The following is a 14,531-nucleotide window of genomic DNA, read 5'->3' as shown; positions in this document are numbered from 1 at the left end:
AGGAAAGCATTTATGTTGGTAACATATTTAAGTGATTAACATTGGAAGATCATAGTGTAGTGGGACTTTGAATTTCGCCGCGCTACACTCGTTCCCTCAGATACAAATTATACTGTCGCAGCGGTATGAGCGCTTGTCGGCAGAGAAAATATATAAGAAAATGAAGGTACTAAAATTGTAACCCTATTTGTTTTCTATCCATCTTTTGTCTCTCGAGAGCGGAAGCTTAACTTACTTATTAGCTAGTCTTGGTCGGATTAAGCCGAAAAAACTTATTAATGTGCAGAAGTATCGTGGAAGTTACTGTGGTTTGGAGGATGGAAGCAGCAACATAAAATACACTGCATTTAATATCAAGACGATTTTGATTTGTATACATTAGTAATTGCTGGACAATGAAATTTATTGCAAAATTTCAGAGAAGCTACTACTTTTCATGCAGAAATGAAGTAGAAGATTTTTGTAGACCTGGACACCGCACACAAGATGACATGTTAATATGGTAAAGGATGAACTCTTAGCTTTCCCCCTGTTAATCACATTTTGTTATTCTCTGTTCTCCTTCAAATAATTTTTGTAGTGGAGATTGGTTTGACTTTTGCTCAGAAATGCCACAAGGACCACCCCAACAATAGCTTCTCCGAATCACGAAGTCCGATAACTTTCCCGTAATACGAAGTCCGATTTGCATTTCATCCTTTCCCTTTTTCACGGTCATTAACGATTTTAAAACCCCCTTTTTATTCACCATTTCTTCCCACATTTTGAACCTTTTCTTTTCTTTTCTTCTCTTTTTTATTAACCACTACAATAGGTTAACGTAAGGACGAGATACGTCACTGCAAAAATGTGAGATGCCGGTACATTAAGAACCTGCGTAATCACCAAAATGTCGACGAATACAAGCATGCGAACGTGCATATGCTGTGTTGCACAGGTGCCAGATGTCAGTCTGTGGGACGGAGCCCGTGCCCGTTGCACTCGGTTGCTCGACACGGGTACAGTTAATGCCGTCTGTGGACGATTCCAGAGTTGTCACAAGGTGACGTCCCGTACGTATTCCATAGGAAACAAATCTGGAGATCAAGCGGGCCAAGGCGACGTGTCGATGCTCCGTAGAGCGTGTCGGGTTACAACTGCAGCGTGTGGGTGAGCGTTAACCTGTCGAAAAACACCTCCCGGAATGCTGTTAACGAATGGCAGAACACTTGGTCAAATCGCCAGACTGACACACAAATTTGGAGTCGGACAGTGCTCCCGCTGCCACATAAAATGACACAGCCAGATCGTAACTGCAGGTCGGGTCTGACGTCTAACACTCAGACAGGTCGGCCGCAGGCCCTCGACTGGCCGCCTCCTAACCGACACGCAGCCACCGGTGGCACCGAGGCAGAACCGGCTCTCATTAGAAAACAAAACGGGTCTCCGCCCCGCCCTCCGACAAGCTCTCTCTCGACAATTGGCAAATGACGGCAGTTTCAGGTCAGGGGAAAGCACACTAGAGGATTTCTGGCTCGGACATATCCTCGAAGTAAGCAATTTGTAACAGTTCGTCGTCACCGTGGCGTCAGCTGCTGCTCAAATTGCTGCCGTAGAGGCAGTACGGTGCGCCAGAGCGATACGCAGAACACGACCTTCTTCCCTCTCAGTAGTTCCACGTGGCCATCTGGAGCCCGGTCTTCTCGCGACCGTACATCCTCGTTACCACCGCTGCCAGAAATCCTGCACAGTGGCTACATTCTTGCATAGTCTTTCTGCAATATTGCAGAAGGCAATCCAGCTTTTTGTAGCTGTATTACACGGCCTCAATCAAATTCGGTGAGAAGCTGAAAATGGCATCTTTGTCACCTTAAAGGCATTGTCGACTACCGTTATCTCACCACATCCGCTCTCAAAGGTAACTAACGCTCACGACTGTTACGGCATTAATTTAAAACAAATCAATTTGCATCGTCGTAGTGGCGCTACTAAAGCGAAATTGAAATAGGCATTGTCTTTCAGATGTAGAAATGAGCCTACCAACTGTTGCTTACCGTATTTACTCGAATCTAAGCCGCACTTTGTTTCCGGTTTTTGTAATCCAAAAAACCGCCTGTGGCTTAGAATCGAGTGCAAAGTACACGAAAGTTCTGAAAAATGTCGGTAGGTGCCGCCACTAGTAACTTCTGACGTCGAATATATGTAGCACTACACAGGCATGCTTTCAGGCACAAACATAAATACTGGCGCCTAAACTTCTGCGTCAGTAAATAAATTTGAAAAAAGATGGAACACGAGCTTTTTTCTCCGCCCCGAGTTTCGGCCACTGCATCTTCGTACATTACCCGACAAAGTAAATACAAATTCCGTATTGTTCATCTCCGAATGTAGCAGCATGTCAATGTACTACGAAAATCCGACTGACAAGACTGTTTAGGATGTTTGTCAATATGGCCAACTCTACGTTCTGAATTTTTTCCTAGCTGCCAGAAGAGATGGTTGCTAGTAGGAAATTTCATGAATTGTGAATCAAATGCAGTATTCTCTTTACCATAAGAATAATATGAATATAAACATTTTGCCATGTATTCTTTCGTGTTTGCTGCTATCTCATTTAAATCCTGTCTGCCTAATAAACTACGAAACTAGAGTGAGACAACAGCAAACGCGGAAGAATATACGTATCGTGTCATGTTTATATTCGTATTATTCTTATGCCTAATAGTGATACAGTCAGAAATGAAGCTCGGCAACTGACTAGATTTTTAAATCTAAGATGACTCTAATTTCTGTGCAGAATGTAATGTACTAAAGAAGTTCCCGCAAAGATTTTCAAACGGAGAACAATTTTCACTACACTCTCGTTCAGAATGTCTTCTATCATACGCAGTCTATTATTTGGTTCTTGTTGATCATTATAAAAGAAAGCAGCAGTGTAAGTAACAACAAATTGCAGTCTCTTGCCACTGTTTTGCTAATGAGACAAGTCCTCTTTTTTTTATTGTAAGCGGCGGTAGCGCACACAAAAGCAAGCCGTGCTGCGAGCAGTGACAGGCCGTAAACACTCACTGTCAAAATGCGACAAACAATGCATGACACAGTACAGTAATGCATTTTCAGCTTAGAGTGACGTAAACACCTATAACAAAGAGAATGGCACTTATCAGATGAAAGAAAAATAAGCAATCGATTCAAACCAGACGAAGCACGTAAAAAAGGAAGGGTACCCATATAAATATGGATGGAGTACCTGACGTGTAGCAATGGCTGCCTGGTAAAGCTTAACTGCTAAGCTTACGACTCGAACCGAACTACTGTAGCTGTATCGTCATTCATTCGACCTAAATTGTGTCTCATATTACAATGGACCAACTTTGTTTCGATTTGCAGGTGCGGCCTAAAACTTTTCTCTCCCCTTGAACTTCAAGTCTCAAATTTCAGGTGCGGCTTAGATTCGGGAAATTTTTTTTTTCCTTGATTTCGAGTCTCATTTTTCAGGTAAGCCTTAGATTCGAGTGCGGCTTAGATTTGAGTAAATACGGTATGTCATACAGCTTCTTCTTGGTGTTACAATTTTTTTTTCTGGCAGTGTATAACATTTTAATATGCAAACTGCAGCACTTTTTAAGAATGTCACCAATCTACAACACACCACACACTGCTCAGATAAGAGGGGAATGGTGTTCTTTTTAGTTTACACTCTTGACACGACAGCCGCTCCAGCAGCTCGTGAGGCTGCCTCTGACATTCTGTTAACTGGTACACTCATCTCTCAAACTGACCGGGTGGTGAGCTGCGGATCGACGTGACGCTGCCTGTCAGGGAGCCGTCATCTGTGGGGTCTGCAGCCTCCAGGTCCGATATGACGGCCTTCCGCACGTGACGCGACTTCCTCACGGGTGCAGTCTTGCTGCCGTCGCCGCCGCCTGCCGTCGACTGTCTCCTTCCTGTCACAACACACACACGTACACACATAGTATATAACATCAGGTGATGTAGCTCATTAGGTAAAATGACAATGTATGGTTAATAGTGGCAACTACTCATTTACAGCCGATACAAGAGAGATGCCCATTTAAAGGTTTTCCTGACTCTCAAAACAGCCCCCACAGTATGTATAAACCATTGATAACAATTACGAGTTCTTTGGGTATCATTAGCAATGCCAGTTCAGTGTGCCTACAGATTTTAAGAGGATAAAATTCATGACATTTTCATTACCTCGTCAGTTACATTCATGACCTCTCAAAGACATGTCGGCACAATGATAAAAACACTTTCTTTAAGAACCTGATAGTGGTTGAAATGAAGTTCAGGACGCCTAAAGATGTTCAGCAAATTCGTGACCCCTCAAAAATGTGTGTGGCATCACGATAAAAACACTTTCTTTAAGAACCTGAACAGTGGTTGATATGACAGCTGAATGAAACAATTCTTATATCACTTAAAATGTGTGTCAGGATGAATACTGTACCTATGTATGCCCTTTAATATACCTGTCATAAAATGCTATGTTGTTGTTGTTGTTGTTGTGGTCTTCAGTCCTGAGACTGGTTTGATGCAGCTCTCCATGCTACTCTATCCTGTGCAAGCTTCTTCATCTTCCAGTACTTACTGCAACCTACATCCTTCTGAATCTGCTTAGTGTATTCATCTCTTGGTCTCCCTCTATGATTTTTACCCTCCACGCTGCCCTCCAATGCTAAATTTGTGATCCCTTCATGCCTCAGAACATGTCCTACCAACCGATCCCTTCTTCTTGTCAAGTTGTGCCACAAGCTCCTCTTCTCCCCAATCCTATTCAATACCTCCTCATTAGTTATGTGATCTACCCATCTAATCTTCAGCATTCTTCTGTAGCACCACATTTCGAAAGCTTCTATTCTCTTCTTGTACAAACTATTTATCGTCCATGTTTCACTTCCATACATGGCTACACTCCATACAAATACTTTCAGAAACAACTTCCTGACACTTAAATCTATACTCGATGTTACTACCCCAACAATAGCTTTTCCAAATCACGAAGTCCGATAACTTTTCTATAATACGAAGTTCGATTTGCATTTCATTCTTTCCCTTTTTCACGGTCATTATCGATTTTAAAACCCTCTTTTTATTCACCATTTCTTCCCACATTTTCAATCTTTTCTTTTCTTCTCTTCTCTTCTTCTTTTTTATTAACCACTACACTACCAACTGATTCATTCTTCTAGTCAAGTTGTGCAACAAATTCCGTTCCTCCCCAATTCTATTCAATAACTCCTCATTAGTAATGTGATCTACCCATCTAAAGTTCAGCATTCTTCTGTAGCATCAAATTTCAAAAGCTTATATTCCCTTCTCGTCTACACTGTGTATCGTCCACGTTTCACTTCCATACATGACTACACTCCATACAAATACTTTCAGAATGAACTTCCTGACACTCAAATCTATACTTGATTTTAACAAATGCCTATTCTTCAGAAATGTTTTCATTTTATATCCTCTCTACTTCCACCATTATCAATTACTTTTCTCCCCAAATAGCAAAACTCATTTATTATGCTAAGTGCCTCATTTCCTAATCTAATACCCTTGGCATCACCTGATCTAATCCGACCACATTCCATTATCCTTGTTTTGCTTTTGCTGATGTTCGTCCTATATCCTCCTTTCGAGAATGAAGCTAGCTGCGACTAAACAGACAGTGGCCCGCGAACAAACAAACGGAACGGACAGTCACGAACAATGACGGAAGACCGAGCGAGACCTTACGACAACAACACGCAAGAAGCAGCGGGATGACAGAGACAACCAAATGAATCCACTCAGTAACAAAAACAAAGTACTGTAAATATGCTGTCTGTTGCCGAGAGTTCGATAGACTCCACGAAGTTCAGACTGCCTAGCTGAGCGAGATGCAGGCACTTATATACAGAATAAGGTACGCAGCTTTTGGCTGCTGGGACCACGTGCTCCTCATGTTATACACAAGCCAGGAATGTGCGCAGCTGCGGCTTACGGCGTGACGACTGTAGAGAACTCTAATGGTACTCGAGGTCCGTGCCGCCTGGAGCAAATTCATAACCCGCAGCGCTCGGTACCAGATCCCTTCCCCCTGAAACTTGTGCATAGGGATGGAAACGCCCTGGACGATGCCCACGCAACAGGTGGGAGAAGACTCGGGCTCGTCAACTGCCATTGGCGGGAGGTGTCCTTGACGGACGACCCAGAGACCAGGGCGGCGGAGGGAGCTGCCGAACCACCTGCGGGCAGGGAGTGCCGTGGCAGGCCTGCGGGAAGACGGCAACCGGGGCAGTGTCGGTGACTCGAGAAACAACCACGTCCGTACACGAAGGAGGCAACAGAGGAGGAGGTGGTGGCGGCGGTAGTAGGAGTCCCACGGGGGCATGCGGGTGGAGCTGGTTACGATGGCGGTGCTCCAACCCTTTCGAAGTCTGCGCCGAAGTCACGTGCCGCCCACAGGCCGTGACGACCATGGCGGGCATCCACCCCGGCTGGCACCCATACAAGTGGGCCAACACTGCCGCGCTGAGGGTATAACGCTGAGAGGGCCTGGGGTGGGGGCGGGAGGGGAATGGTATCAGCAAATGGAGCAGGGTCCGAGGCTGTCGCCCACGGCGGAGCTCCTCCGGACTACATCTGTCGATGGGCGTGGTGCAATAGGTGCTCAAAAACAGGGTGTGGGCCGACGTGGTCGGAGATGTTACGCCCGCCTTCACAAAAATGTTGCTTAGATGTGCAGACCAGCCTCTCCGCCGTGCCATTGGAGGAAGGGTGGAAACGGGGGTTATGTTTGATACCGGTGGCTCGACAGAAGTCGTGGAAGGAGGATGCCACGAATTGGGGGCCATTATCGGAGACCAATGTATGAGGCAGGCCCTCTATGGCGAGAACCGGGGCCAGGGCCGTGAGTGTAGCCTCCGTGGTGGTGGACGTCGTGCGGATGAAATGTGGGTATTCGGAGTAGGCATCAACGATAAGCAACCACATGGACCTCAAAAACGGGGCCGCGAAATCGAGATGGATGCAATCCTGAGGCCGGCGAGGCACAGGCCAGGGTGCGAACTACTGAGGGCGGCCGTCCTGTTGACGCGCGCACTGGCGCACCTGTGGACCGGACGGTCGATATCGCCACCGATGCCGGGCCAATACACGTGCTGGCGAGCCAAAACTTTCGTGCGGGACATACCCCAGTGCCTACGGTGTAACAAACTGAGCACATGATACTGCAAATCCAGAGGGATGACCACCCGACAGGTATCCGACTGTGGCCGACAGGAAGACATCGTCGACCACGGAGAGCCTGTGGGAGAGGTGGCGCCACGGGTTTAAATCGGTCCGCATCCGACGAGTAAGACAGGCGGGCACCCTTGGACCACGTAGCAGGGAACCTGCTGCAAGATAGGGTCTTGGCGGGTAGCTGTGGTAATGTGAGCAGCCATAAGAGGCAGACCGTCTGGTGCATCCTGACGGGTGGAAAGCAGAGGACCTCCTGTCGGTCAATCGCAGGATCAAGGCCCGCTGAAAGACGAGACAAATTTTGCAGAACATTAGGAAGTGGTTCATTTTCAATATTAAAAGTTTTGAAATAAAAACAGTCTAGGAATGATGTAAGTTGTTAAAATTTAATAATCGGGTGACCAGTTTGAATCGTGGTACGATCACCATCAGATCGTTAAAACTCCGTGACGATGGCTCCAGAGGGTGGTGAGAAGCAACCTGCTATGTAGGGACAACTATCAGTGAGCAGTGTTTACCGTTGTCACACAGCGCGCTGCTCCTCGCCACTCTCTACAGCCGTCATCGCGGAGTTTTAATGGTCTGATGGTGACTGTACTATGAGCAAAATCTTAGGTGTGACCCTGGACTGTTTTTAATTAAAAACTTTCTAATTTTTGATCACTATTTGAACAGTGTTGCAAAAGTAGTTTTCGGATTAATATGGTTTCTTTCCTATACAATCTTTCTCGAGAAATTGTAAGGTAAAACTATTTGTTGCAGGAAACGGTTAGTTCTTTTGCTTATTATACTGCATTATATTATTTGTATGGAAAATAGACATATTACTTTTCTGCTAGAACAAATGTTAAACAATTTTTTGAGAGTTTAACTTTCAAATTAAACAGCTCCACCATTTTCATTATTACTTGTTTTCAAATTATTTCATCCTGTTATGTTTTCATAATTGTCATTAAAATTAACAGAGCAGTACTTAATGTAATTTGACAGTCTTCAGCTAATACAAATATAACGAATGTGTGACAACATTGTTTCTTCTTACTTACATCATTTGAGGCAATTTTTGTTAATGGTTAACAAGAAAAACAAATGGATGTTGTTACCCAAACAGTTGTAGTAGACAACTGGAAACGAAAGCAACATTTTGAGAACGAGAGGCAACTGTTCTCGTCCCCATCTCGAGTGTTACCGACACGAACCGGCGTACGACACAGATCGGGAGGTAGCGTCTTCCGGCGCGGTACCCAAATACCCGACGGAGTTCTCCGGTACGGACCAAAACGACAACTCGTGAGTCCCCGTATTGCCCCGACACTAACCCGGCATCGTGCCGTCGGCGACAAGGGTCTTGTCCGAGGCGGTGGAGCTGGCGGTGGACAGGGAGTCCTCGGGCGGTGGCGGCACGGGAGACGGGGGCTCCCGCTCGGCACTCGCCCAACTCGGCCGGCTGCCACTCCGCCCCTCCCGCCTCCCCGACAGACCCGCCGCACGCTCCAACTGCGACAGGCGCTGCCCGTCCAGCACGAACTGCAAAACGTGACGTGGCCCGGTTAAAAATTGGCATCAAGTGTCGATCTCGTGCGAGGACACGTAACTCGAATGTAATAATTTTATTCCTGTTTGACGTACTCGTGCTGTTGCACTTGTTTATAATTTCAGAAGAGTGTAAATCACCAATTCAGGTCCTGTTTAAAAATGCCTCACTTTTTCATTAATTATCATACATCATCTGCAGTAAACATTAAAATATGTAGTTACGGTTTCCACGAAAAACCTGTAAGCTGGTTCCCATCCTATCCGAAAAGTAGAAAACAGCGAGTACTTATAAAACAAAATGGTCAGAAGGCCTGTTCCAAATTAAAAGAAATATAAGGAGGCATATAACAGGGGTCCTTACTAGGCTCTGTGGTGTCACAAGGCTTAGGCCTGTCCCACCCCTCATTAAATCGACCAAGACTTATACGAATAATTGTAAGAACAGTTATTATTATTATGGTCTTTAAGCTTGTTTTTTAGGTTTTCAGAAATACTGTAGGAAGAAAGTTTATTTACGTTGCAGATAACGTGGAAGATGTTGCCCAAGAATCACCACGAAAGTTCGATGGGTAGCGGCAAGTAGGCGAGGAATAAAATGGATGCTGCAAACTACCGCGAGCCGTGGAAGAGCCCGGGCCGCGAGGGCATCGAGCTTCCCAGGTCGTTGTTGGACGACGTCAGAGGAAGAGGTATTCTGCTTTCTCTTTGTAAACAGATCGATACAGTCTCGAAAGGTTCGTGTAAAACATATAGGCGGGTGACACATTAGGTGGGACCCGATGCCAGTAATACTTCCACAGTTATTAAAAAGTTGTTAAACGGCTAAACCAATAGTTCATCATTTATATAGATAAAAAGTAGTAAAGATATAGGAAAGGAACAGTTGCGGCGTCAGAACGAAAAGTGATACAGCGCTCAGCAACAAAGAAGGACGTAAGCAGCGGGCATTACATGGTGAAAACAAATCAACTGATAAAATAGTAAGTCTGTAATTAAGCATAAAGCAATGTAACACTGCAGCTCATTACAGTTCCTATATTACAGGAACCATGCGTCACGTAAGATAACATCAGAAGCAATTGTGTATGCACACGACTCTTCAGCAGCACATTGCTGTAAAAACTCCGAACAACTGACACAGAATACAAAACAAACTCTTCGGGATCTAAAAAAATTTGATAAACAATAATGCTTACAAAAACACAAACTGTACATTTCGCAACCAAACAAACTGCCGAATACGTGTCACAGTTAAATTGTTGGGACAGGGAACTGATCAGTGTGGACAGTGTTGCATTTCCCGGAGTTACTATAAACAAAAACTTGTAACAGACTCTTCGTGTGGATTGCTTAGTGAAGTGGTTAAACAGTGGTTATGCAATGTGCTTTCTAGATAAAGTAACTTACTTATCTGTTAAGAAAATTGTTTATCACACGTATTTTATACCAGTTGTGAGACAAAACAAATTTTTTCGGGGGTGCTGAAGAAGCAAACTTCCTCAATTTTTTTAAGCTACAGAAAAAAATTATCAGAGCTATCACGAGAACAAACAATAGACAATCGTGCCAACCTCTGTTCGACTTGATGATGATTTCTTCTATTTTTATAAACACTTTTTACATATATTGAAAGTGGAGGGTGCGGAAAGGAAAGGAAAGATAAGGAACTTATGATATTAGCCCCATCGGGACTCTGTGCCGAATCGACGGTGATGGATGAAAATGCGTGCAGGACCGGGACACCAGCTTACGAGGCAGTCGCATTAACCACCGCGCTATCCGGACACAGTGTCTATCGCAAATGTGTGGCCTATCTCGGATCGCTCCACGGCTGACTCGCACTCCCACCTGGCGCCACCTCCCTGCAGTCCCCTGAGTTCCCACCGGAGGTCGGACATAATCGTGCACCTGCACCGAGGGTCGAAGATTCGTCGCCCGTCGCGGTGAATCGATTATATGAATGTGCGACGTCTGTTCTTACGGTTCGGCACACATTTTCATTAGTCACTGCCGAGTCCGCATAAAGTTCCGATGCTCTCGATATTGTAAGTTCTTTCCCTTTCCTTTTTTTTCACCTTCCTCTACCTTCAATTTACATAATATGTACCACAGCTGCAGCTTATGCATGGTGTCTCTCCTTTCGGACATGTCCTAAAGAACAGACATCGTATAATTTATGTACACTGATGAAAAATATTAATATTAAAAAAAAAAAAATTTAAAAAAAAAATAGAAAACGGAGAAATCGAAGTTGTGCAACATTAATTAAAGGTAGTATGTATACTTCTATATCTGAAAGATGACGATGATTAAAATTTCACATCAGTCGCATAAGAGGGTGCTAGCAGCACCACTACGAAGATGCAATTCAGGTCTGTATCAAATACCCGCTGTGGCAGTAATGACCGTTAGTTACTTTCGAGATCGGACGTTGTGAGTCGATGTCAGTCGAGGACACCTCTAAGGTGATAAAGGTGCCATTATCGACACCTCACCGAGGTTGAATGAGGTCACATAATAGCGCTACGAGAAGCTGGCAGTGGTGGTCGCGAGAACGTACTGTCGCGAGAAGATCGGGCTACAGAATGTCATGCGATTCTACCGTGAGGGAAGGCTATCGTGTTCGGTGTACAGCTCTGGTGTGTCTTACTGACCTGCGGCAGCACTTCGAGCAGCAGTTGGCACCACTGTCACACGATGAACTGTTAAAAATTTGTTACTTCAACGACAGCTAAGAGTCGGGCCGTGTAGCATGTATTCCACTGACCCCAAACCGCCGGCATTTGTGACACCAGTGGTGTCGATGCCAGCGATGGCTGTGCGTCTCTTAGGAGTAGGCCATTTGAGGGGTCTGAAACCGACCTATCTGGCTGCTAGATACACTGGACGTACAACTGTAGTTACAGTCTGGGTTGTGATTTTGTACGACAGCAGGCGCCCTCTCGTAGCTATCCCACATACCCTGACTGCAAATTTGTACGTCACTCTGTCCATTCGACCTGACGTGCTACCGTTCGTGAACAGCATTCCGGACATTCACCCACGTACCGCTTTCGTAACCTGACACGCTGTACAGAGTGTCGACATGTCGTGTCAGCCTGTTCACTCACCAGATCTGTCTTCAATCGAGCACATACGTGACATCGTTGGATGACAATTCTGGCATCATCATTACCCAGCATTAACTGTCCCCGTACTGACCGACTGAGTGCAAGACGCGTGGAACTCCGTCCCACAAACTGACATCCGTCACCTGCACGACACAATGTGTGCACATTTGGATGCTCGCATTCGACATTCTGGTTGCTACACCGGTTATTAATGTACCAGCTTCTCACATTTGCAATGGCTTTCTCATGCTTACATTAACCTGTGATCTTGCAATGTTAATCACTTACATATGTTACTCTACATTAACCACTTTTTGCTGTTGTGATTTTTTTTTCCATCTTGCGCTAAAAAACGTGCATCTTTTTCAAGGAAATTCTTTTACACACATTTACGGTATGAAGCATAGATCGGACTAGATATTACCGTAACACAGACTTAGCTTATTTGAAAATACCCCGTATTACAAGGCTCTGAAGCTTTACAATAAAATATGGTCCAAGATCGAGGTCTGCAAGCTAGAAACCATAGAAGCCAACTTTGAAAAATATTTTTAAAGCAAATGTTATTACACTGTGGAAGATTTACAAATAAGGTACACAAGTAGCAGATATTAATCTCTGTTGTAAGAAATTTCTGGCAGAATGTAAATATCTTTGAGTTAAAAGAGATTACTCACCAGTCCTTTTATATATGTCCATATTTATATACTACAGAAACAAAAAATGAAAAATACACGGTTATTATAAACGACTGAAGCGCTTTCATAAATTCACTGTAGCTACATTAATTGACATACTGTTCCAAAACTCAAGTCTCATATACGAAAATTCAAAAACTTCAGATTTCTGACACGAGAGTGCAGCATTAAGCAGTTAAGCAAGATGGCTACAAGTGCCAAGAAATCATACGATGTGACTGAAATGCATTTACATTAGTCTGCTGTAACAGAGCAAAGACTTATCAAAATGAAGTCTGACAGAGATCCACCAACTGCCAACTCCATTCGGCGACAGCACACGCACTTTGAAGCTTCCGGGTGCCTCTGCAGGGGGAAACTGATGAGTCGGTTTGCGACAAAATGAGAAATGGTTGACCGTGCGCGGACGAGTTTCGCAAGTAGTCCACAGAAGTTTGGCACTGTGATACGTCATTTCATTACTGCCCCTGCAGTAGTCGCCCTCAAACCACAACAGAGACTGTCAGGATGTATACGTGGACGAGAAATAAAAATTCCCGGATTTCCCGGTTAAAAATAGAATTTCTCCCGGATGAAAGCACACTTTTTCCGTGTTAAGTAGCAGTACAATTTTCCTCGGAACTGTAAAACTTATCAATCCTTTCAGTGGTTGTGGTTTTATACACCGGCATAGAATTTCCAGGCACTTTAGAAAACGAAACTCAGGGGGAAAAAACACGTTTTGGAAAGATGTCTGATGTGCAGCAACATGCACACGGCATATTTTAAAAAATCGACTTTTATAAAATATGTTCATTTTGCAGCGCACATCTTTCTGAAGAGTCTGATACATGGAACATATATGCTCGAGGGAAAGTAAGACATGTTATTTGGTCTTAAGCGTACCAAAGTGCACTGTCACGCCTCTTCACACAGCATTCTTCTGTCGCACGTCTTTGAATTTCGCTCTGTGGAATTCAAACATGTAATATTTTGTAATGGGTGCCATCAAACTATATTCAGGACAGTGGAAATTAAAATGTCCTGTGGTGCCTCTCCTGCTCCCAGTTGGCCGGTTTGACATCCTGCCCCTCTTTAAAAAAATCTCGCAATTAATACTGGATGGGATTATTTGTAACTGGCAGAACAAGTACTCTTCAGAAAATTTGCAGTCTTTACAGCCTATTAGCTAATAACTTGCTGTTTTGTGTGACATAAAATTAAATATAGGATATATAAAACAAGTAAAGAGAAGTGACAAGCAAGACGGTATACATTTCTTCAGTCCTTAATTTCTCTCTAACTTTGCTGCAGCTTTACATGGTGTCCTTTCTTTTTTGTGAAAGGATCTATTATCTCACAAAAGTTCATCAAACGCTTTGCCACTTCAAAAAACGAAAAGATGTTGTCTAATACTAAAATAGCTGTTAATACAAATGGAACCCAAGACCAGACGGAATATAATTCACGAAGTACCAATATCAAATGCCTATTAGACCAACTACAAGCAAAAAGTTTTATGTTAGGAAAAAGTTTCACATTTCATTCATACTCTCTAGCTTCTGAAGCATTAGATCGGAAAGTAGTACTACGAAATTTTTATGTAAATTTGGAATCGTCATATTCTTCCGTAATTTGTGTGAGTCCCCGCTTCTTCTCCTTCCTTGTTCTAACAAACAATCTTGTCATCACTAATTCTGTAACTATTCCTGCCAGTGTCAAAACTTATTCTCTGGTTAACTTCACCTCCCTGCCACAATCGCCGGTTTAGTTAACCCAAATTTATTCTCCGGTTAGGCGTTATTACGTGTTCGTACAACCCGTTTTCCGCACTACTCCCAGAATAGAACTGCAGCGGCTGCTAGCCGGGGACTGTATAAGTGGCCCTTAGTAGTGTGGCGGTCTGGCCAAAAATTTTATGTCAAAATTTCATTTTCTTGGGTACACGGAGGAGAAAATACGCAATATTTGTTGCCTGTTA

At 44.1% G+C, this 14,531-nt stretch overlaps 1 protein-coding gene across 1 annotated transcript in view; it reads right to left on the bottom strand.

Annotated features, from left to right (window-relative positions):
* LOC124719027 (actin cytoskeleton-regulatory complex protein PAN1) overlaps positions 1–14,531 on the bottom strand; it is a 169,062-nt gene that overhangs the window by 131,963 nt on the left and 22,568 nt on the right. The window contains exons 3-4 of the mRNA XM_047244696.1: positions 8,547–8,754; positions 3,762–3,926 (exon numbers count right to left, since the gene is read on the bottom strand). Of these exons, the coding sequence (XP_047100652.1) occupies positions 3,762–3,926; positions 8,547–8,754 (373 nt within the window). The remainder of the gene's footprint in view (positions 1–3,761; positions 3,927–8,546; positions 8,755–14,531) is intronic.

The sequence above is a fragment of the Schistocerca piceifrons genome, chromosome 10 (genome assembly GCF_021461385.2).
Source record: "Schistocerca piceifrons isolate TAMUIC-IGC-003096 chromosome 10, iqSchPice1.1, whole genome shotgun sequence".
Lineage (NCBI taxonomy): Eukaryota > Metazoa > Arthropoda > Insecta > Orthoptera > Acrididae > Schistocerca > Schistocerca piceifrons.
The sequence above is the reverse complement of the archived record's forward strand: the minus strand, read 5'-3'. Positions and strand labels throughout refer to the sequence as shown.